The 25461-nt window shown below is 47.8% G+C and overlaps 1 protein-coding gene across 1 annotated transcript in view; it reads left to right on the top strand.

Annotated features, from left to right (window-relative positions):
- Window positions 1-25461, top strand: part of TSKU (tsukushi, small leucine rich proteoglycan) — a 96963-nt gene that overhangs the window by 14747 nt on the left and 56755 nt on the right. Inside the window, exon 2 of the mRNA XM_078658518.1 lies at window positions 12858-12957. Within this exon, the coding sequence (XP_078514644.1) occupies window positions 12936-12957 (22 nt within the window). The 5' untranslated portion in view covers window positions 12858-12935. The remainder of the gene's footprint in view (window positions 1-12857; window positions 12958-25461) is intronic.

Raw genomic sequence — 25461 nt, 5'->3', positions numbered from 1 at the left:
TGGCTGGGCGAGGGGGTTGGTGGGTGTAGGCAAAGTAAAGCATATACATCTAGAGGCTGAATTGAACCTTGTGAAACCAGAAAACCTGGAATTATTCCCAGCTTCCACACTTTACCAAATTGTGTGATCCTAGGCAATTTTTTATTTCACTTTTCCTCCTTTTTCTTCATTTTTCATATATAAGAGGACCTCAAAATACATAGCTTCAGGATGTGTGCTGTACAAAACCTCCTCCTGCGTTTGATTTAATAAACTATATTGTTGGTCATGTATAATAGAGTCCCAGGGCACCCAAAAAGTGCACATATCAACTGACTAACCTCTTTAGATCTCTATTGGCATTGCTGACAGGGTAGGGGAAGGAAATCATGTTTCTAAAATTATCTTTGAAACCTATCGCTTTTAAATAGTACAACTGAGATATTTAAGGTGAAAAGGTTCTGCATGCTGATTAAATACACTTTTTGAATTTTCATATTTTTACACTATTGCTGCAAGAGGCTTAACATTATGGTATTTATTTCTAAAGTAAAGCGGTGCAGTACTCCCTAATTACATCCTTTCTTTAGGACAATTACATTTTAAATAAATGCTTGCCTCTTTATTTAATATATATATGTATTGTTAGCGCTGAGTACAGTAAACATCAGCCCAGTGCTTCTGTTGACCCATGGGCCACATGTAAAGGCCAGGAAGGCCGCACTTTGGGTACCAGTGGTTTGCAGCAGTCCTAATATTCCAATAGACCAATTATTGTGTGCAAGTACTGTTTGTAATGTACTTTTTAAATGTTAATTACTGCATGACTTAGAATGAAATTGTTAGATGTGTATCTGTTCCAGGAAGTTGTGGGCCTGCTGGTGTGTGAAATTCAGATCTTGGGAACAGTGTGTGCACTTAGGAGATAGAGGCTTTGTCCAGTAGTTAAAGTACATAAAACGTATGGGAACTGTGACCCTGAGTGCAATGGGGTGGGATCAAAGGTGTGGCTAAAAATAAATTATTCTACAACTAGTTTATTAGTCTTTCACCTTTTACATAAATACATATAAAATATAACACACATACATCCCTAAATTAAAAATACATTACATTTAAAGTAATCAGTAGAAAATATTCGCTTACATTATGAAAACTCAATTAGTTAATACAATTACTCCAAATATCTTTATGTCTAACCAGACAATCCCAGAACTGATTCCATAGAGCTATGGGGAATAGCTATGTGTAATTCTAATGCTACAAGGTCCAGGCCTGTGACTGAAAGCACTGTGAATATACAAGTCATTATGTGGTCAATCAAGGAGCTGGGGCTTGTGTGATCTAAGTGGAAGACCTTAGGTGATTAATATTGCTTGGTTGGTTGAGATATATAAAGAACACATTAGTGGACCTTGGTTTAAGTGATTATTGGTCCAACGCCTAGGCCTTCACCACTTTAAGCGTTTATCGCACTGTAAAGGAGAGGTTTTGGTGCTGTGCTGTTCGAAACTGTAAGATTAACAGGTGGTAGGGTACAGATTGCGCAATGTGACGCACATGAGGAACTTAGTAGTTCACTACATTCATTAATGAGATTGCTCACAAGGTCATTGAACAATGACCACCCAGCATTGCTAAATGGATGTAGACAGTCACACCCATATGACATAAAAAACCAAAATCAATGTCCTGAGCAAAATTCATACATTAACACACAAATTAAGTCCACACAATGTTCTTTTCCAGTTTTTTTCTGTTTGAAACTGTTGACACAAACTTCATAGGCCAATATCTTTGAAATGCGGATATACATTTTTTTAAATTATGGATCACATCAAGCTTCCCTTGGCTAGAATCCTCTAAATAAAGTTCAGGTTGGGCATTCTTCCAATAGCATCCTTTACAAGCTTGTGGTCAGCTTCTGACCCTGAGGGTACATTCTGCCAGTCTGTAATCAATCCAAGGAAACTGAGGAGCAAGTCTCATTCTTCTGCCCTGCTTACAAGAGACTGAATAAAATGTGTCAAACCTCTTTGTTTGGTGCTGCGAACAAGGCAGTACCAAGTTGCATTATGAATATGCAAGTCTGATGCAAGTACCTGTGTGGAATTTGTCATTTCAACGATTTTTGGTAATGAGCCTGGAGTCTAAAAATGAATGAACTGAGATAGTGCTTATAAGCTCCTGTACTTGATGCAAATATTTAATAGATTCATTTGTAAAATGTTTTATCTTGGTTTTATAATATGTTTGTAGATGGATAAGTTTCATCCAAACTCGCAGTAAAAGAAAGTATCATTATTTTTAAATTATATTGCACGCAAATTAAAGGTGGCTGGCGCAAAATGTGCAGGGATTTAGCGTTTAGGATGAAACAAGTGCTTTCAAAATATATTATTCAGTAATAGTACCTAATGCACACCTTTTTAATAAGTTTCTAAAACATGAGTGCACTCCAGAACTCTATTGATAATACTACTTTACCTCTGAAAAGTAATACATCTTTGTCACCATGAAGCATCAAATGGCTACATCTATTAAAGCCATGTACCAGCTCAATTAAATCTGCTAATTATTAATGTTATGCATTTTCATTTTGTTAGAACTGGGGGGCTCTAGTTGGCAGGGGTAGGTACCACTGTCCAAATAGGGACCCTTTATTCTAGTCAGGGTATCGAGGAAACACTCTTAGATAACCCCTGCTCACCCCCTTGGTAGCCTGGCACGAGCAGTCAGGCTTATCAAAGGCAATGCGTAAAGTATTTTTACCGACACTCACAGTAACACAGTGAAAACACCAGAAACTGACTCCACAACTGTTTAGAAAAATAAAGGTATTTAATCTAAACTACACAAGACCAAAATGACAAAAATCCAACATACACAGTTCAAGAATATGGTTTCAATTGAGTTCTTAAGGTTGCGTTAAAATAATCCACCGTTGCGTCATGTTTTAGCCAACAGTACCTTTTAGATGCGACAAAAGTTTCAGGTGAAAAGCTGTAGCAATGAAAAGCAAGTGATGCGTCACACCTGAGACCCTGGGGAGGCGTTGCGACAACCCCGCTGGATGTAGCGGGCGTGTTGCGATGACTCCGGTCTGTATGGGAAGGGATGCAATACCTTGCGTGGATTCCGGTGCACAGGTTTTCGTGGAAACGGCTCACAAAAGGGACGATGCAACAACCTTTGGGGCAGCGACTATCTCCGGTGCGGCGACGGGGCGCGGCTAAGCGACGATCTTCTACTCTCGCGGCCCATGAAGCGGTGCGACAATCTCACCCAGTGACGACAGGCTCTGAGACGATACTCTCAGCGATGGTGTACGTCCTGCAAACGAAGGATGCGACGGCTCTTGCAGCAGCAAACAGACGCTGCGGCGATCTTGGCCTTTGTAGCGGCGGGAATTTCCTCGCACTGACGGGGATGCGCTCCGCAAGAGAGCGATGCATGAAAACTTGCAGAAAGCCTTTAAAATCTTGGTTTCCAGCTTCCCAACACAGGTACAACTTCCAGAGGCACCACAACTGGCCCAAGCACTCTAGGAAGGACAGAACTCTCTCAGCAGAGTTCAGGGAAGCTTGGGGTGAAGTCCTTTTGTTCCTGGGACTTCTTAACAGGGAGCCTGCTCTTCTCAGGCCCTTGGAGATTCCTTCAAGCAAGGGGACACAGCACAAAGCAAAGTCCTTCCCCTCTCCTTGGCAGCAAAGCAACAGCAGGTCAGTCCAGCAGAGCAACAGCAGGACAGTCTTCCTTCTTCAGTTTCAGCTTTCTCCTTGGCAGTGGTTCCTTCTTGATTCCAGGATGATCTAATTTTCTGTAGTCAGGGGTCCTGTACTTATACCCCTAAAAGTCTTTGTTCCCTTTGTGCAGGAGAGCTCTTAGCCTGGTCTGAATCAGTTCTGGGTGTTCCTTGAGCACTTTGTTTTCCTGGCCTTTCCTTTCAGAGAGAGGGGCTTGGTCGTCAGCTACCCAGCAGGAGGTGGAACCAGCATTGTGGAAGGCAGGCACAGCCCTATTCAGGCCCAGGAGCTACACTCTCCCACCACTCTAGATGCAGATGGAGCTATACAGCCCAGGGATTGTCCACTCAGCCTCTGGGAGCCACCCAGCCCCTGTCACTCCCAAACCTGACAGTCAATTCACAAACAGGCCAAGGCACACAGAAAGGTCAGACAAGAGAACGGCAACTTTCTAAAAGTGCTGTTCTCAAACGCAGGATTTAAAAACAACCTTTCCTTAAAGATGTGTTATTAAATTCTGAGTTCAGGTATACCAGACTTTTATGTCCTACCTTGCTCCTATGGGAAGATATGCTGGTAGCCACTGTAGCCAGCATTCCCCATGATAGCCTATTGGCAAGGTAGCCTTATAATAGTGATAAACGAAAAATGGCTGTCATTCACTACCAGAGCATGTCACCTGCACTAGTACATGCTCTACCTTTCACATACACTGCACCCTGCCCAAGGGGGTACCTTGGGCCTTCCATAGGGGTGACCAATGTGTACAGAAAGGGAAGGGTTAGGCCTGGTCAGTGAGGACACTGACCAGGAGGACATGGCAGTTCACAGACTGCACACAGGCACTGCGGTGGCAGGCCAGAGACACCATTTTAGGGCTACTCAGGTGGGTGGCACAATCAGTGCTGCAGGCCCACTAGTTGCATTTGAATCCCCAGCCCTGGCACACCCAGTGCACTTTACTAGGGACTTCTTGGTGATACAAATATGCCAATCATGGATGACCAATTACTATTTACACAGGGAGCACTTGCACTTTGACACTGATCAGCAGTGGCAAAGTGCCCAAAGCATCTAAACCAGCAAAAACGAAATCCAGCACAGCATTAAAAATACAGGAGGTAGAGGCAAAAAGATAGGGGGAAACCACTCCAAGGATGCCAGGTCTAACACATTTCTTTAATGTTTCAGGCTTGTTTCTACTTTAGCTAACCGTTTCTCCCTCGACTTAACATTACAAGTGAGTCCCCCCCCTTCCCTTTTACCCAAAGACACATCAAATTTGGCGTTAACCTTCCGAAAAATGGTTGTTTTGTGCCAAAAAGAAACTGTGTTTGTTAAATTTAAAAAAAAGATCTGCATGTCGTTCCAATAGATTCTGTCCACTTTGACCACTGGCTGTATCAGTACTATGGTGATGAGTGTGGTCAGTCTGTCTGCCTTCCACCCCAAACCTCACAGCTCCTCGTTGGTGTCTGTCCAAGGCGCAGGAACAAGGAGATGGGTATTTTATTTTGGTGCTGCATATGAAAAGATCCGGCCAACTGACTAGAGGTGGGTGCCAAGTTTGAAACTGGGAAACCAGGTTCCAGTACTGGTGTTGGCTCAAAATACTGAGATTATGGGCAAATTGCTTCATCTCCACTGCCTTAAAAAAAAAAAAAGCCCCAAACGATGTGTGCTTGTGCAATGTAACCAGTACTCGTGTAAATAAAAAATACCTCTGGATCGAATTTACATTAAATAAAACTGATAATCCCAAACCCCATACCACTATGATCCCCAAAATAACCCTTTATTGACTCCTCCCTCCTCTTCCCCTCCTTGTTGCATCATCATCTTACACCTCTTTTACTATTTCGATCTCCCAAACAAACCTTTCTGAACCCTTCTCTCTAAGTCTTCCCCCGCCACCTCCCTTTTACTCATCCCAAGTCTCCTCCTCCTGCTATGAGCCCAACCCCCCAAAAAAACTAACATCCTTCCCTCTTCTATCCCTCCACTATCCTTTTCACTCCAAACAACAGATGAACATGTCATCCACTCAAATTAATTTCATATTTCACTATACTAATTCACCTCTAATCCTTTATGGGTTCTGGAGTAGTGTGTTACTTGCTGAAAAAGCGCTTCGATGCCTCGTCAGGGGTTGTAGGTGCTATATAAATGCAATTACAATACAATACAATTACACTTTAATTCAGTACCTTTCCTCTCAGTCCTAGAGCCATGTTTTGTTATATTTTAAGTTACTTACCTGTAACATTAGTTGTGCAACTTGAGGTTATGCTAGAACCGTGTCACACACCCACCTCCACTAAATATGATTAAGGGAAAGCAGGTCCCAACGCCCTGTCAAAAAGCGCTGGACATACATAAAGAGGTACATGCAGATAAAAATTTCAATGGAAAACTTTAAAATGCATAATGATTCTCTAACGGAGGATGAGGTGCGTGGAGGTATATGTGCAGGCGAGTGGGGGCTGGGAGGCCTGTCGGGCCACCCAGCCTGTCCTGGAGCTCGGATTGCCTCTGCCACGGCTGCATAGAAATCTGATCGGCAGCTGGAGCCGCGCCGCCCCCATGCCCCACCCCCTTCTCCAGCTCTGATTTCAGAGCACATTCACGACAGCTTCCCAGGGACCGTGTGGCATGTCTTGTCTGCCTACTCAGACACCCGCCCACACAGTGCATCAGGGTCGCGACCTGGTGCCAGCCTTGTCCATCTGGTGGCGGGGTGTCTTTACTCCGCCCTGTGCCCACCGTGAAGGGGTCTCCGGCCGCCACCACAGTGCCCTGTGTGTGCCAATTGTTGTGTGACACGTGGGAGACATTGGAATGGAAAAGTGGCGTGTTTCCAACTTGCCCTTTGTTATTTCGTCTTCGCTCTCCATTCGCCTCGTCTTCCGGTGTAAGGGGCCCTTTGTATCTAGTTCCTGTTGCAACTCGAACTCGCCCTCGACACCCGTTAAAATACTTAACTACGGAATGTAAAATATGCTGGTTGCAGAGTTAACAATACTCACGACTTTGTTGTGGCAGAACATGATTAATGCACGTTATTAACCTGATGAAACTGGTACTTGCGTTATCGACCTCGGAAGGATGAGAGGCCCAGTATAAGTCAACCTACCGGTCATAGATCGCCTCAAGACGGCCTTCCGAGCGCTTTCAAACCGTCGACTTTTACGCTGTGTGTACCAGGGGCGCCTTCATTCTGCCAAAGTTCACACAGCCGGTCACACTTTGTAACTCTGTCTGCTTTCACCTGCCCTCATAAACGCCTAGCCACGCCGACGACTGTATTGTAAGAGTTTACAATCTTTTTATGGAAACTGTGGCCGCCCTTTCACCAGTGTAGTATTTTGCACAGTAGACATTAACTTGTTTATTTTCTGTCTTATGGTACAGGGAGAGTTGCAGTTGCTACCTTTGTAAACTGTGACCCGGGCGGGACGACTTTAGAAATAACACAGACCCACCCACGTGGGGCGCCGGGCTCCTAGCTAGAGCTCACGTGTACAGCGCATCACAGCACTCCCTGGACACTAAGGGTGTATGCAGGCGCTATATTATGGCGGCTGTCATATCTCCCGCTGGCCGCCACTGCTTTTTAGGTCTCGGGACCTATAAGCTGCGAAGCAGCTTCCGGTCCGGAGAATTCATGTCAGTTAGTAGGGCAGTTTAGACCCGCCTCTCAGCTCCGTTCGCTTCCATTGGCTGACTTCCTAAACAGAGGCCAGCCATTGGAAGAGAAGTGAGTCACTCCAAACAAGCCCCGTCTTTTTTGGATTTGGGGGCGTCATTTTTGCTGTTCTTTAGCTCGTGACGTCGTCCGTCACTCAGGACAGCAAAACACGCCCCCAAATCCGAAAAATTTCAGAAGCTTTGAGGCAGCCATTGTTGCCCAGCCGGCGCCGAGTACTGTGATGCTGCCGCTTTCCACCCACACTAGAGCCGCTTCCTCTGCTCTGACGCGGACACGGGCAGTCAGGTAAGTTTTTTCTTTTTTTTAAAAATGCATTTTTTAACGCCCTGCGCCAGTCCCGTCCCCCCCGCGCCAGTCCCGTCCCCCCTGCGAGTTGTAAGGAGAGAGGATCCACCGGCGGAGACGCGTCCACGCAGACTGTGCAGCTTCATGTTAAAGCAACGGTAGCTTTAAAAACCGCGGCAGGTGTCCCTGACTTCCTTTATCTGCGCATTAATAAATGTGCTTGTGTACCGCACCGGAGCGGGTGGCGCGGCTCTCAGACTTCTATCCCACACTTTAATGTGTTACGAGAGCGGCTATAAAGCGACCACGGCTCACGGTGGCTCCATCCAATGACCGACCGCAGGCGACCAGATGCAGTGGGCCGCTCTCTGGCTGTGTCTCCTCCCGGGCTTCGTCCGTGGCGCGCCGCTGCTGGAACCCGGTAAGCAAAATAAAACAGAGACAGTAACACTAACCTACACATTTTTCAACGAGTCCTGTTCATAGAACCTGTGGGGACTTGTCGGTGGGCGGGTTATATTGCTAATAATGTTAGCCCTCCTCCCCCACAACTTTCTGCGACATTACCACCCCTACTTCCTCCGCTCCACTCCCGCGCCCTCACTTTTCTTTCCCACCCTTCAACTCCCGATTCAGAGGCAGAGTCTGGCGCGTCGGAATTCAAGTCGTGAAATAAATACTGAAACATGCTTTGCAGTGTGAGACCCCCTTGTGGCAAAGGAGCCCCTGGGGGTGGGGGTACAGTTAGTAAAGACCCAGAAGTCGCAACCCCTCAGCAGCATTTGCACCGTGTGGGTCCAGTGGAGTTGGAAAGAAAGGGGGGTTCGGGACAGGGTTTCCCTCCGGGTGTGGGGCTGGGGGCATGGGTGGGTCGCGGGGTACTGCCCCGAGGGAGGGCAGCTCGTGTCTGATACTGAACGAACGGTCTGAGGGCGCTGGTCTGCGGGCAGCACGTGTCTGGTGTCCTGGAGTGCAAGGGTCGGGCGCACCTTTCGGGTGTGAAGGCACCGCAGACCTTGGGTCACAGAAGACGCACGCTTGAGGGCGCACACTTCCGAGGGCTGCAGGAGTCTGAGCGCACGGATGAGGGAGCCGTGAGGCTGGCGGGGAGCGGCCGTGCTCGGGCTCCAGGGCACAAGCTATGACCCCAGGGGCAGAACTGAGGACTCAGTGTGGGGGGTAGGGCAGAGCACATCGGGCATGTGCTGTTGGCTTCCTTGACCTCAAAGACACTTAAAATTCACCGCACAAATACACCCTCTGCCACCAAACATAACCATGACCCTCAATGGCAAAGGGCAGAATCCAGGCAGTGCCCACCAGCCCCTAGATCCAGACCCTTGGAAGCCCCCCCCACCCCCTGCCCCCTCCCTCACACAGACAGATCTGGTCCCACCCGCGTTCTCTTTTCTTTCAGTGTTACCTTCAGAGTAGACCTTTACAAAATAAAACATCGAATAGTGTGCCTACGCATACTAGTGGTTGTACCAATAAGCAGGACACACAGAAGCAGGAAGCAGTGGCATATGTTTTAAACTTTGGAGCAAACTTATTTTAACCCTGGCCTCCATTTTGCGCAACCCTCAAAGCTCAACTTCGGTGTCCTGCACAGTACAAAATGCTTGGAGTACATGCGTTGTAGGCCGTGGTGGTTAACCAAAGCAGAAGGGGCGGGTGGCGGGACGCACAAATAATCTCCCTCCACCCCTGGGTGCAAGAGGGTCACGCTGCAAAGCGCATTTTAAATACATTGGGTGCACTTTGTGAAGTGTCTTATGGGATCAGCTAGACGAAGGAATTTGAAAACCACACAGTAGCACGACATTTTTAGGAAGTCCACAACAAATCACAGGGGATGCGGCTCGTTTAAGGTGGGTCAGATTAGGAACCCCTGCTGCCGGGGGAGGTCCTGCCCCTACTGGTTCCAGCCATGTCAGGTGGCACTGCCCCCCTGGGTCCAATAAACTGAGGGGGCTCTGCCCTCCTGGTCCAGCCACTCCACGGTGAACTACCCCTTGAGAGGGCCCTCTGCCCCAGCCACGTGAGAAGACACAGCCTCGCGGAGCAGTCACAGGAGCGTCTGCTGCCCTCTGGGAACAGTCATATGAGGGTGCTGCCCCTCTGGTCCAGGCATTTGATGGGGCGCGCTCCTCAGTGAACAGTCATTTGATGGGGCGCAGGATCTTGGGTCCAGTCACATCAGCCTTATTTTATTTGCAGATCCTCAAACAGAATAAATGTGTCTGATGGCCTATAAATACATATCCCCTGCCGTTCACCTGAGAAAGTTGGTGGGAAAATAAACATCCCACCATTCTATTTGTGGCAGCTAGTAGAGTAGATCAGCGTAGGGATTGTCCTATATCATGCACAAGGCACTTTTGTTTCATCTGTGGGCGGGGGGGGGGGGGCAGAGAGGGAAGGGGGAGTGAGAGCAGGGCAGGGTAAACTGAGGGCTGTATTGATGGACCGAGGATGGTGGGTGCCTAGTTTTTTTAATTACAGAGATTCAAAGGTTTAATGCAGAGGAAGGAGTGTGTAGTGAGCTTAAGTGTGAGGAGCAGGCAGAGTGAAGGCTCGGAGGGTGCAGTGAGGGTCGGGAGGGACAGAGAGGGCTGAAGTGAGTGCGCCAGTGCAGAAGGGGGTGCTGGACGATGAATGGGTTGCAGTGAGGGTTGTAGTGAGTTCTGGAGTGGAAGTCTGATTCTGTGAGGGTTTTTGTGAGTGCTGGGGGTGATGGTTGTAGTGAGTTCTGGAGTGGAAGTCTGATTCTGTGAGGGTTTTTGTGAGTGCTGGGGGTGATGGTTGTAGTGAGTTCTGGAGTGGGAGTGTGTTCCAGTAAGGTATTAAGTGAGTGTTGGAGGGTGAGTGTTTTGCAGTGAGGGTTGTAGTGAGTTCTGGAGTGGAAGTAAGATTCTGTGAGGGATAAGTGCTGGGGGTGATGGTTGTAGTGAGTTCTGGAGTGGAAGTAAGATTCTGTGAGGGATTTAGTGAGTGCTGGGGGCGAGGGTTGTAGTGAGTTCTGGAGTGGATTTGAGTTCTGGAGTGGAAGTCGGATTCTGTGAGGGTTTTTGTGAGTGCTGGGGGTGATGGTTGTAGTGAGTGCAATAGGTCATGCATATGCGAGCGATTAAGCTATTGGCAATGTAAATGACAAAGCCATTTATTTATGATATAAAAAAAAAAAAAATTGTCATAAGCAATGCCAATAGCTCTACCTTTAATAATGCCGAGACCATTGCATTGTAAATGCTTGTTGTGTGTGTGTGAGAGGGCGGGAGGGGGGGGGGGGCTTCTTTTCCCACGTGGCCTCCGCTTCTCTCAGCAGCAGGTCCCGAGAGAGAATAGCGGCTTTGTCGCTGCCCATGTTCACACTGTGCCTAGAGGCAGCGCTATAGCGCTCCCTGGTTTGCCGCTCACTGCCTCTAGTTCCAGTGCTCGGCTCGTGCCTGGACATGCCTCCGGAAGCACGTCTGCGATTGTGTCTTTAGTTCCATTGTAAGCCAGGCCTGCAGGGCAGTGCTTTTAGTCCCTTATTCTTCCAGTGCCTGAAGATTCCCCGGGAGTCCGGTCTACGGTGCAGTGGTTTGAGTTCCCTTCTCCGAGACCTGTTGTGCAGTGGTTGCAGCTCCCTCGCTCAACCTGGACATGCCTCCGGAGGCAGGCCTGCTGTAGAGTTCCTTTAGTTCCCTCTCTCAGCCTGTCCTTGGACATGCCTCCGGAGCCAGGCCTGCGGTGGAGTGACTTTAGTTCCCTTTTCCAGCCTGTCCAAGGACATGCCTCCGGAGCCAGGCCTGCAGTAGAGTGACTTTAGTTCCCTCTCTCAGCCTGTCCATGGACATGCCTCCGGAGCCAGGCCTGCTGTAGAGTTCCTTTAGTTCCCTCTCTCAGCCTGTCCTTGGACATGCCTCCGGAGCCAGGCCTGCGGTGGAGTGACTTTAGTTCCCTTTTCCAGCCTGTCCATGGACATGCCTCCGGAGCCAGGCCTGCAGTAGAGTTCCTTTAGTTCCCTCTCTCAGCCTGTCCATGGACATGCCTCCGGAGCCAGGCCTGCAGTAGAGTTCCTTTAGTTCCCTCTCTCAGCCTGTCCATGGACATGCCTCCGGAGCCAGGCCTGCAGTAGAGTTCCTTTAGTTCCCTCTCTCAGCCTGTCCATGGACATGCCTCCGGAGCCAGGCCTGCAGTAGAGTTCCTTTAGTTCCCTCTCTCAGCCTGTCCATGGACATGCCTCCGGAGCCAGGCCTGCTGTAGAGTTCCTTTAGTTCCCTCTCTCAGCCTGTCCATGGACATGCCTCCGGAGCCAGGCCTGCAGTAGAGTTCCTTTAGTTCCCTCTCTCAGCCTGTCCATGGACATGCCTCCGGAGCCAGGCCTGCAGTAGAGTTCCTTTAGTTCCCTCTCTCAGCCTGTCCATGGACATGCCTCCGGAGCCAGGCCTGCTGTAGAGTTCCTTTAGTTCCCTCTCTCAGCCTGTCCATGGACATGCCTCCGGAGCCAGGCCTGCAGTAGAGTTCCTTTAGTTCCCTCTCTCAGCCTGTCCATGGACATGCCTCCGGAGCCAGGCCTGCAGTAGAGTTCCTTTAGTTCCCTCTCTCAGCCTGTCCATGGACATGCCTCCGGAGCCAGGCCTGCTGTAGAGTTCCTTTAGTTCCCTCTCTCAGCCTGTCCATGGACATGCCTCCGGAGCCAGGCCGGCTGTGCACCGTCTTGGTTTCCTTTCTCCTGCCTGTCCCGGGCTTGGACCCTGGGCAGCTGTGCAGATGCTCGGGTTCTCCTGCCCAGGCCCGCTGCGCGGTGTCTTTATTTCCCGTGCTCTGTTCTGGCTGTGCCTGGACATGCCTCCGGGGCCAGGCCGGCCGTGCACTGCCTTTCACTGGCTGATCTTGGACACATCAGCTCCTGCAGAGATAACAAGGGCCCCTGTCAGATAATCCTGCCTCCCCCTTTGTGTAATTGCTTCGGGAGCAGGGGGAGGAGAGCGTTAACTCGCTGCGGGGTTGGGGGAGGGGGGTTTGTGTGCTAAATCATTAACTTTCCGAGTGTGCAGGGGGCGGGGCAGCGTTTATAAAAGAGGCTGGCAGAGGGTGGTGTAAATACTCAGATATCCTAACTGGGCGCCTCACTTTGTTTTCTGCAACAGGTCTGAATCCGGAGTTCACGACTGCAGAGGATCACACATTCCGCTGCCTGAGCGATGCTGGGCTGTAGCTGGTGACACATGGCTGCCGACCAATTCCCAGGTAACCCCCGTCGTAAACTCTTCTAATCTAGTTTTTAGCACACAACAAGACCATGATGTGTGTCCGAGGGGAGACTGCGGTATAGGGGAGGTGGGAGCCCGCCTTGTTTCTTACTTGTATTCCCCACCGCGTTTTTTTTCTCTCCAGTTTTTATAGCGCCAGCTAGACCCAAAGGCATGAAAGCGCTTGACAAGAGTTTGTTCCAGGCTTGAAAAGTAATTGAAGCTCGTGCATTTATTTCAGCGCTCACTGCAGACAACTCCATTGATTGCTTCGCTTCTTGTTACACACAGCTGGAGTTAGCCATGTGTGATCCTAGCCATAATAGACACGACAGCAGCATTCAGATCATATGTACCGTATCTTTCCTGACCGAGGCGCCATTTCGCCTCCTGTGATTTTCATAGCGTCTTGGGTATGTCCATGACGGTACTGACACTGCTTGTTTATTTCTTATTTCCTGTACATTTCGTGCCCAGGGTACCGGCTTTACCCTCCACGCGCTGTATGTGTTTTTTCAGTGGTAGTTCTCTCCTGTGTGTGTGTGCGCAGGACATACCCAGGGCATGGCCGTACTTACACATTTGATATATTTCTTGTACTGTACGTATTGTGCCCTTCGGGGTACGGGTAGGTATACCCCTGCATGCCTCTTTTGAACTGTCCATACCATGTCAGTGGGGGAGAAGCGTGGCTCAGTGGTTAGAGGCGGCAGACCCGGAAGCTGAGATCGACCGTGAACCAGGGTTCGATTCCCCGCCTCGGCGGGTCTCGGGCTCAAAAGTTCCACGGACTCGACAATTCTCGCTCCGGTGCCTACTCGAATCACGGGGTCACACTCTGCAACTCTGGGCAATAGCTTGCTTAATCTCTTAATGCCTGGCTTTCACCTTGTGGACACCCTGCCGGGGTTTCTCACAGGGGAATACCAGGACGGGTTCCCTAAGCAAGCGCCAGGATGCCCTTTGGGTGTTGCGCTATATAAGTACACCTACATTTACATTTACATTTACATGTCCAGGGCTTTAGTTACACCTTCTGTGTGTTTCTTCTGTCTGAGTTCGGTAGTTAAACCTTCTTTGTGTCATAAACTACACTTCTTATGCCCTGGCCGGTAATTACAACTTCTGAGGGTATGTACTGTACTTATGATTTCCTGGGGGGACGTTAAATCTTCTCTTTATAGCTCCTGATGCACGTATGGCGGCTGCAACGAATATACATGCAATACAATATAAATGTTATGTGCCACATATTTCCTGGGACCCAGGTTCTGTATGTTTTCATCGAAAGAGTGTATCGTGCCCTGGTCGATAGCTGCACCTTCAGTGCGGTTATGCTCCGTACTCGTGATATACCGGGTGGTAGTTACACATTCTGTATGTTTATTATGAACCGGATGTATCGTGCCCCGAGCGATACTGCGCCTTCTGTCTGTCTGTCTGTCTATGGTCATTATACATTCTGTGTACTTCATACGTCCCATATGAATGATGCACGGTGTAGTACTTGCACCTAGTGTATGCGTATGTCCTGTACTGTCATGTCTTGGGCAGTAGTTACACCTTTCTTATGTTATGTCAGGGGCAGCTCTAGGCTCATGGCGGCCCTGGGCAGGGAGCGTAGGTAGGGGGCCCCGGAGGAGGGGGTCGGGGCGGAGCGCGGAGGCCAGTGAAGGGGGGGGAGGGGTGTTTGGAAGTGGAACAGAGCCGGAGGCCGTCAAATCCCTGCCAGGGGCCGCCACGCAAATATGTATCCATCCTCAGAGGATTATTATATTAAGGATATATATTGGCGTGGCGGCCCCTGGGGTTTGGTGGCCCTGTGCAGGTGCACAGCTTGCACATGCCTAAGGCCGCCCCATGTTATGTACCATACGTACCATTTCTTGAGTGGTTGTTACCCCTATTATTTTGCATATGTGTATTTTATATTTCCCATATGCATAATGTACGGGTGATATTTGCATTGAATGTATGTTTTGTCCAGTTAGAACTTATGTATATTCCTTGTATCCCATATGTATGACGGCTGGAGTCGGGGGCTGTCATGTACTGAGTGTATCACTTCTTGGGCAGCAGTTACGCCTTCTATATGTTTATCTGCTATGTGTGTTATGATACACTTTTATGTTTCTTGTGTACCGTATGTGCCATATTCAGCGTGAGTAGTACGCTTTCTGTATAGTCCCAGAGTAGTAATTCTACATGTGCTTGGGCTTTTGATCTATTGCACCGTATCCAGGGCGCTGCTTACACCGCCTGTAGAGTTCTCTTGTGCTGCTTAGGCCACATCGTCACATGAACGCTTTTTGTTGGGGCGCAGTGCTGTAGCTCACCCCGATCCCAGTACTTGGGCACAGATAAATGGAGCTGGCATCCTTCACCCCAGCTTCCAGTCAATGAAACGTGGATTGTTTCAGGTGGTGGTGATGGGGGTCCTTTGATGTTTAGTTAACCCCTTGGCCGCAAAATGGGGGGCCGCGTAGGCAGTTGGACGTTCGCAGCACCAGCGAGGTAGTGCTCATGCCGGCCGACGGCAGCAAGGAAGGGGTTAAAAAAAACTGCATTAGAAAGTCAACATGTCCTGCTGGTGTGTACACTACCTGGTCCCGTGTGTGCCAGATATGCAAGTTTCAACAGAGAAACAGCAAGCATTTTAAATGGCTAATTTTAGACTTTTCGGAACACGCCCAATTTTGGTAGACAACGTGGAACTGGAGAGAGAGGAAAATTATATTTGCCCAGGATCACACAATGTGGCAAAGCAGAGGTTGCACTTGGTCTCATGGTCAGCAGTAGAAGAGTCCTGGCCCATCTCCTTCTTAATTAAAGTGATCCAGTCAAGTGTTAATCAAGGGGGGTGTCGGTGCCTGTTCTCAAGGGAGGATGCTGTGGGCTTCGAAGCGTCAATATATCAACGAATGCCTTCTCCCTTCCAATGCATTGGTGCCTTTACTCTGTTCACTTCATAATAAACAGATTAGTACTCGGGGGACTCCGTCATTTTCTTGTATGTTATGAGAATGGTAAAACACTTAAACTACCACTGCTTGGCCCTCTAGCGCTAATGAAGTAAAGCACTCATATTTTGTAACCCTCATTTTTTTTGTTATAAACTAAAGACCTACTTTCCCAGGTGGGCCTTCAAAGATTATTCGACTCCCTCGTGCTGTATTGCAATACCAACACATTGGAGATCAACATCACCAAAACCAAAGTGATGATAGCTTCGCCCTCGAAAACAAGAAAGAGCACTTGGTTCATTGAGGGGAAGGCACTGCAATCAGTCGCCGCATATAAATACTTGGGTGTCTGGATAGACCACAAGGGGAGACCGACCGTGCACATAACCGCAATGCAGAGTGTCGCCCCCAGCTTGGAGGGGGCTTTCATTAGAACAAAGAGAGCCCTCCATTCCCCGAATTTCTCCCCGTTAATAAGACCGATAGGTGTAAAATTCTTGCCGACAATACCTTTCTGTGCTACAACCTACAAAGACAAAATGTCCCAGTTATACAACAAGGCTTGTGGACGACGTAGGGTATAATAGGGTGCACTGTTAGGGGTGATTACCTAATAGTAGTATTGATTTACACTCCAACCAGCTACTGGGGCATCGTCCCAACCCCAGACTAAACACGCAAGTAAACCACAAAATGAGCTGGGAGTGCTAGCTTATCTCAGAAACAATCAAGCATTTAATCGTCAAGAAACATACATATAGATCTATAATCAGAAAATATATGTTGATATTGAAATAATATACAATCACAAAAACAATGGAATTCTTGTCTTTCGTGATGTGCAGCAGCCGACGCGTTTCGTCCTAGAGGCAGGACGTCATCAGGGCTTGTACAATTATAATAAATCTCCTCTGTCTTTGCCTTTAAATTCTGAACCTTATATCAAGGGAGTATTCTACATGAGGCCCGATTCTTCAACCGTGTACCAGTATTAGTATTAAACTTATACACATTAAATCAATGACTCTCTCCAATCGATTAATCTCTTCTTCCTTTAATCGAGAGTCCTTTAAAAACTGCTCTGCCCGTGGAATATTATACCCCAAATCAATATAATGATGCACCAAGAATAATTGCCATCTCTTGGAAACCGATCCTATAACTTTCTTCCAATTAGATCCAGTCATTCGTAATGTAGCCTCATGTTCATCTCACCGCCACCCGGGTACGATAAATCCCGTCATTATATTGATTTGGGGTATAATATTCCACGGGCAGAGCAGTTTTTAAAGGACTCTCGATTAAAGGAAGAAGAGATTAATCGATTGGAGAGAGTCATTGATTTAATGTGTATAAGTTTAATACTAATACTGGTACACGGTTGAAGAATCGGGCCTCATGTAGAATACTCCCTTGATATAAGGTTCAGAATTTAAAGGCAAAGACAGAGGAGATTTATTATAATTGTACAAGCCCTGATGACGTCCTGCCTCTAGGACGAAACGCGTCGGCTGCTGCACATCACGAAAGACAAGAATTCCATTGTTTTTGTGATTGTATTTTATTTCAATATCAACATATATTTTCTGATTATAGATCTATATGTATGTTTCTTGACGATTAAATGCTTGATTGTTTCTGAGATAAGCTAGCACTCCCAGCTCATTTTGTGGTTTAAAGACAAAATGTCCACCTGGCTAGATAGAGCCCAGTCAGCATGCTTCCGCAGAGTGTACCAATTACCAAACTCGACCTCACACGCTCAAATCCGAATGGAATTCTCTCAGTCTTCCCAACACTGGGTCATGAGTGCAAGATTTATTGCTTATAGTCTAAAAACAAAACAGGCTCGCCCTCATACTCTAAAGAGCAGTATATGGTTATTGTTTTGCAATCCTGATGCATCCTGGAATAAATATTTGTCATATTGCTTGGAATCACTAAAGGCCCAGGATATATGGTCCGCCTCGCTACCCATAGAGACGATATCCAAACTTTTGACCAAACAAGAAAAATTCTGTCCTATGAACATGACGCACAATCCGTGTTAACGCTCTTTCATGGCAGTTGGGCTTCTAAACTCTATGCTCCTAAAACATTACCGCCCTACCTTTCATCGCCAATGAAACCATATGTAAAGCACCAATTAATGAGATTTCGCTTTGGCTTAATTCCACCGATGGCGTATAAGTTCAGACAAGGATATAAGAAAGCAACCTCTACACAATGCCGTTTCTGCAAACAAGAGGAAGAAAACCTAATTCACATCCTGTGCATTTGTAGACGCTTGATCACCCTAAAAAATTTCTGGCTTCGTCCGATCTATCGGCTCTCTCTTAATATTAGGACATGTCATGAAGCACTAGAATTGTGCATAAGGGGCGACTCACCTCAGATGGCTACTCGTTTTGTAAAATTCATGTCTGAAATTAACAATTTATTACCAGCAGGTGATCAAGAATGAATTCCAATCTCTAAAATTAACTGCCCCCTTTTTCTATGTGCTCACTGTTTTTTATTTAAATTTGAATAATGCCTTTCCTTTAATTTTTAACTATTGCCTGTACAAATTGCAACGATTTTAATTAATTATGCAAATAAAATACTTGCTTACTTACTTTCCCGGCGTTTTGCAGTGTGCAAGCCAAGCTAGCTAAGACATAATAAAAAGTGGGGCTTGAGTCTTGAAAGCATTCAATATCGCTTATTTTCAGACATCATGAACACAGGCTCATTCAGCTTCTCAATGTGTGAGGCTTTAACAGGAGTCGATCTGGTCTAGTTGTTCAGATGCCTCTTTGGACCGGGAAACCTGGGTTGAACCCCAGCTACTCCACGTGACAAAACCGTGTGATCTTTGGCTGATCACGTTCTCTCCTTGTACCTTAGTTCGCTTAGTAGATACAAATGCGGGCCCGGATACAGTGGGTTCGTTTCGCAGGATGCAGGGTAAGGTTATGAATTAATCTGATCTTTACTTAAATCCTTCTGGTTTTGCAGCCACAGCCATGTAAATATGCATTATGTCCATAAAACTACCTTGCACTTTCTTGTGCATCCCCAACCACATTAATCGGTAACATTTTAGGAAAGCTCAGCCTGAAGGAGAGACCACATCATGCTGTACACACACCTTGCCTCTTTTGAGGGTAGGGGTGGAGAGTTTGTGCACTGATAGACGTCTTGACAAATGGAAAATCATCTTTACTAAAACCTCTTGTGAACTTTTAACAATTGTGTTTACCTGTGAAAATCTTCATACATTTAAGCCACATCGCGCTACACTTGAGAAACAAACTGAACCCGAGCCTTGTGGGCCACACAACTAATCCAGCGCCCTTTCTTTTTTTGGGCGACTGCGTTTTGGATGCTGTGCCATTTTTAAATAGCACAATTAACTACATGTACCAGGATGCAGTGCTCGGTTGGAGGCGCTACCGCTGCTATCCCACGTGCTCCCGCACTCTTTAGTCCTTACCCCAGCGAGAAGCCAGCGTGCCTGGTAGTTAGATAGCCATAGAGACGGGCTGCGTGTATTCGAATAATTAAGCATTTCGACTGACGTTATTCGCAAATTCTAATTTAATCACCAAGGGTGACAGGTGAAGGGCTCCTGTGTCTAAATCTGGCATGGATCCGCCCACCCAGGCTGGCGTTGGACACCCCTGATTTAAGGCAAAGGATAGAAACGGAAATGAATACCGAGTCCCATCTACCGCTCGCCGCTGTCTAGACCACCGACCCTCCTGCACTTGACCCCCCCCCTCATAAACAGTCCCCTCGCGCGCCATTATGCAGATGATCCCGTTTCAGACTCTCCCAGTGGTTCCCAGGGCCATATGGCGCGCGAGACCCGCCCGCACCCCCGGCCGCTCGGGGGCAGGTGGTCAGCTGCTGCTGACAGCCTTTGTCCCATAACTTCCCAGAGCCCCGGCTGCCACGGAATGCCCCCGCCCTGACCTGCCGCAGATGTCCAGCCGTCTGCGCTGTCACTGACTTACAAACACTTGTCGCCCCCACCCCCCCCCCCCACGTTCCCTCAGCTCGTGTCTTTCCTGCAAAAGTCCCTGCCCCACACTTCTATTTCTGAACCAGGATTTGCATTTTGTTCAGAAAGGGCTTTGTGGTAGCGCCCTGCTGAGCATTGCAAACCAATAAAGGGTTATAATGGTCCTGAATGAATGATTTAGTATTGGCACGGTTCACTCCCACACCATGCTTCTTTTTACTCATACATAAGGCAATGTAGATATATATGTATATATAATGTGCCCGCGGCCTCCTCGCATAGGCTCTGTTATAATACCTTCTGTTTCTTTAGGGCGTCATGCCGATCTAAAGACGAGTTTATTTAGCTCTGTAAACAAGAGATGCGGCTCTTATCTCTTGTAATGGTATATAATTGACCAATCTTAGAAACATGGAAGGCTGAGTCGGCTTTGCCTCAATTCAAACACAAGGACCTCCTTATCTCGGTAGTGAATGTTTAACTCGCTGAGCAATCCTTCTGGCTGTGCAGAGCATCGGTGGCCAATCAAGGTCCGGGAGGGCAGTTGTGAGGCTAACAATAAAATATGAAAATGAGTCCTTTTTTATTAATATACTAACGGCATGGAAGTTTGTCGTATGGATAGCCCCAAGATCTGGACCTAAATCGGAGGCACCTGTAATAGTTGGCTTTGCGGTGTTGGCGGTCAAGCGCCCTCCGAGGAATGTACACTTTTGGGCATCTTGATGACCAGTAAGTATTCTGCTATATTTATTGCTGTATCACCATCTGCACCCAGTCGAAGGTAATCATTTTGATCATGGCTCAGTTTTGGAAAGTCTGTGATTTTATACATTTCTACCACCTTAGTTCTTCATACCGGAAGCAGCGGGTGAGGCAGTGAGTTTCTACTTCACTAAAGTCCATGTTGTATTGTACACTGATCCTGTCTTCTGGTTACACAATCCAGTTATTGCCAGCACATCTGTATGTATCAGCTCATTGGCTAGCTATGGTTTCTCCAAGATCAACCATAGCTGCTAGACATCATGACTTGTGCAACACAGTTTGTTTCCACACTACGTGAACCAACATTGATGGATGTCACTGTAGCCCTATAGGAGAGGATGCTTACAGTTGTGGCTGCTCCCACGAAGCAGTGGGGTGGGGAGGGAGGGAGGGGGGGAGATCACCTACCTCCCAGCTGGCTGTCTGGCCGCCGCCTCTCTTCATCCTCGGGCTCTTCTTGGTTTCTGTTCTTCCATAGCCAATCACAGCCTTGTGATTTGTCTGAGCGTGTGGTTCCGCGCTCAGATGGAGAATGGGAGCCTAGGCATGTTCTCCACCCATGCATAGTGCGCATGACTGTTTGGTCGAACCCAGAGGGCCGGCCAAATATTCATGCGCACTTGGGAGGTGGCCACCAGTCCTCCCCCCTGTGCTGCCCAGTCTAGCCCGCCCCACAAAACTGCCTCAGTATGGAAAAATAAAATAACGCAATGTTATCATTTTTTTCCCTTTGTTGCCGTGCTGAAAGTCAGTGGAGTGACGCTTCTCCGCCTTAGCAGAGTTCGCCCCTGGATGCCTAAGTTCCTTTGAAGTCCAGTGGGTGAAGCCTGTGGTAGATAATTAAGTTGTTTCTTCTAAAGTGCTTCTGCCATTTCTAAGTGTTAACCAGTGTAACTACTGCCTAGATGAATGGTACTCAATTTATTTACCTTTGAAGGAAGCAAAGCCGACAAACACTCGCACATACCTGGCTGTACGTGGACCTTCTGGACGGCGTGCGGATCGCCTTTGCCTCTGATTTCACGCCTCGCGGAACCCGCTGCGCGGGTCCCGCTTCGCCAAGGGGCGCCTGGAACTTGGGAGCTGCCGCTGCCGCTGTTGGGACAGACCAGGGTAAATTGGCTGTGAGGGCTGCGAGCAGGAGGGGCTGGACTCAGTTTCCCAAGAGTCACAGCTCAGCTCCGCCCGCAACACCTGGGCCGCTCTCCCTCATCGCCCCGCCCTTAGCTGACCAGTGAAAGCTGCCGGATTCCTCTCTCTACGTGGGACAAACACTCGCACATACCTGGCTGTACGTGGACCTTCTGGACGGCGTGCGGATCGCCTTTGCCTCTGATTTCACGCCTCGCGGAACCCGCTGCGCGGGTCCCGCTTCGCCAAGGGGCGCCTGGAACTTGGGAGCTGCCGCTGCCGCTGTTGGGACAGACCAGGGTAAATTGGCTGTGAGGGCTGCGAGCAGGAGGGGCTGGACTCAGTTTCCCAAGAGTCACAGCTCAGCTCCGCCCGCAACACCTGGGCCGCTCTCCCTCATCGCCCCGCCCTTAGCTGACCAGTGAAAGCTGCCGGATTCCTCTCTCTACGTGGGACAAACACTCGCACATACCTGGCTGTACGTGGACCTTCTGGACGGCGTGCGGATCGCCTTTGCCTCTGATTTCACGCCTCGCGGAACCCGCTGCGCGGGTCCCGCTTCGCCAAGGGGCGCCTGGAACTTGGGAGCTGCCGCTGCCGCTGTTGGGACAGACCAGGGTAAATTGGCTGTGAGGGCTGCGAGCAGGAGGGGCTGGACTCAGTTTCCCAAGAGTCACAGCTCAGCTCCGCCCGCAACACCTGGGCCGCTCTCCCTCATCGCCCCGCCCTTAGCTGACCAGTGAAAGCTGCCGGATTCCTCTCTCTACGTGGGACAAACACTCGCACATACCTGGCTGTACGTGGACCTTCTGGACGGCGTGCGGATCGCCTTTGCCTCTGATTTCACGCCTCGCGGAACCCGCTGCGCGGGTCCCGCTTCGCCAAGGGGCGCCTGGAACTTGGGAGCTGCCGCTGCCGCTGTTGGGACAGACCAGGGTAAATTGGCTGTGAGGGCTGCGAGCAGGAGGGGCTGGACTCAGTTTCCCAAGAGTCACAGCTCAGCTCCGCCCGCAACACCTGGGCCGCTCTCCCTCATCGCCCCGCCCTCACCTATTACCCAATTGTATCCAAGGCCATAAGTTAGCACACGAATACCGCTGCGCGGGAGCGCGCGGGAGCGTCCCGGGAGAAGCCCGGGACAAGGGCGGGACCGTCTGTGGCCGTCCGGGGCCGCAGGAGGCCGGGCTGGGCCAGGTCTCTAACGATTGGACTAGAATATTATTGTTTTAGGTAAAATTTGCTTAGTATTCATATCTGTTACCCTTTTAGGTTTTAGCTGTTTTTAACCTGTTATTTATTGATAACTCTCATCTAACCACATAGTTTGTTAAAGAATGTCTTCTTCCACTCCAAATACCCTCCCTGATCGTGTGGGTGTCTCTATACTTGGCCCCTTGGATAGATTCTTTACCAAAGCTACAAAAGATATTGATCGTGAGCTATTACTGGCAGAAAAAAGGGCCGAACGGCGCTTATCAGTAGAGGCTGTTAAAAGACAGGTTCCTTCTGCTAATAGAGGCGTACTTTCTGTATCCATAGTAGAATCGCCGGACATAGATGTAGAACTTTTTAATACTGATGGGATTCCGCAAATTTTCCAGGATAATCCCCCACTTCAGGGGGGTCAAGGTATGATGGTGACCATTTTGAGTGATTCGTCCATGGCTACCACTGATAATCTTATAGATCTTAATACCCCATTACTCCAGGAAACTAATACTCATTGCCCTATTAATGTAAATGTTATTCCGCCCCCCTTGAAGTTACAAACAGAGGTTGTTAGCTTGTTGCCTTCCCCTCCTTCTCCAGAAACAACTGAGACACACCATGGTCAGAAGCGTAAAAATGGTGTCTCTTCGCCAGCAAGGAAGAGGAGAAGGCGGGGAAACAAAAATAAAAATAGGTCTCTCAATCCATGGAAACCCTCTGAGATGGCATCTCCAAGACCTCCGTTGCCAGTGGAATTGGGGAACGCCATGTCAGAGGGAAAAACAGAAACACAAATAATTGCAGACGGGGAGAGTAATAAAAGCTATAGTGCCGAGCTATTGAAAGCATTTGAAAAAATGTTAAAATCATTTGTTTTACCGCTTGTAGAAAGGTTAAAGACGATAGAAAAAAAACTGGACTCCCTCCTTTCTCAACCAATACCCCGAGATAATGTAGTGTTACCTATCTTGGTTGCTGATCATGGTGATCAAAATACCAATAAATCTCTTAGTCAGCAAAATCCCCCCAACAAATTACAGAAACCAGTTGTTGATAAAAATAGTTTATCTTTGACAAATACGCAAGTAATTGGTGTAGAAAAAGGGAAAGTACCTGCGGCTGTCCTAAAACCTACAGAACAGAAGAAAGCGACTAATCTGGAAATGTCGCAAAATGGTAAAGTTAAATTGCAATATAAAAATACGGTACAATTACCTCCAGATTCGTATGGTTTTGTTATTGTATTAACTGGAGTCCCAATTGTTGGGGAGAAGGAAATTGAATCAAATAGAAGTTTAAAAAATAAAGTAATACACTGGTTGTCCGTGAATAGACCACTACCAGCATACTTGAATGGGGACATTGTATCTGTTAGGAGGTGTCAATGGATAGGCATACGTCCCAAGGATATAGATGGGGATTTGATCATAGTGAATTTTAAGGACCAGAAGGTGGTATCCTTTATAAACGATTGGTGTGTTGGTAGTACTGAAGGCGGTGTTTCTACACGTGGTTTGACATATTTCTACCCAGAGAATATGATGTTCTCATCCAAAGAACGGCAGAGATATGGTTTAAATACCAACTATTATCAAAAACCACCTATAGAATACTCAGCCTTCGACTATAAAAATAGAAATACTAGATTCCATACCTCAGCCAATCATCGAAATTCCTACTTTGATTCAAATAGCCAATATCGGATCGATCCAAGGGAACACTGGAATATTCCATTGTCTAATATGTTCTATCCCCTGACCCCTCTAAATTTGAATGATTGACTCCCTGTATTTAAACATCCCCTACATGATTCTGGGACAATAGAAGGGGATAGTATGTCCCCTCCAAGAGATGTAAATAGCAGTGAGAACTTGGAAATGAGGAGTGATAAAAAGGACACCTATCAAATTGGGGTATATGAGGTCATCAACCCAGGGGTTAATATCGAAGAAATTGAGACAGGCCAATGTGGCCAAGAGCATTCTTTGGTTAAATTGGTAGTGGAAAAAGAGGGTACTTGTGAAAAGGCTCTAAAAACTTCTGAAAGGATTGGTAATTTCCGTGTACTTTCATGGAATATAGCAGGTTTTGCCCATAGGGTGGAGGATTTGGTATGGGCAGAGTATGTGGATTCTTTTGACTTGGTTTGTCTCCAGGAGACCTGGAGTATAGTGGATCTTAGTTTGGATGGTTTTCTGGCTTTTAACACCTTAGCGATACCATCAAACTCAGGGCGAGCAAAGGGTGGAATGATGACAGCAATCTCTGTAAAACATAATTCAATAACCGTTAATCTTGTGGTGGAAAGTACTTGGTACCAGCTGTTTATTATTAAGAATCTTTTTAGAGAGACTGTTCTCCTTATCAACTGGTACTATAATATATTTGACCCAAATAAAACAGAAATTATTGAAAATTTGTA

Source organism: Lissotriton helveticus, chromosome 8 (assembly GCF_964261635.1).
Source record: "Lissotriton helveticus chromosome 8, aLisHel1.1, whole genome shotgun sequence".
NCBI lineage: Eukaryota > Metazoa > Chordata > Amphibia > Caudata > Salamandridae > Lissotriton > Lissotriton helveticus.
The sequence above is the reverse complement of the archived record's forward strand: the minus strand, read 5'-3'. Positions and strand labels throughout refer to the sequence as shown.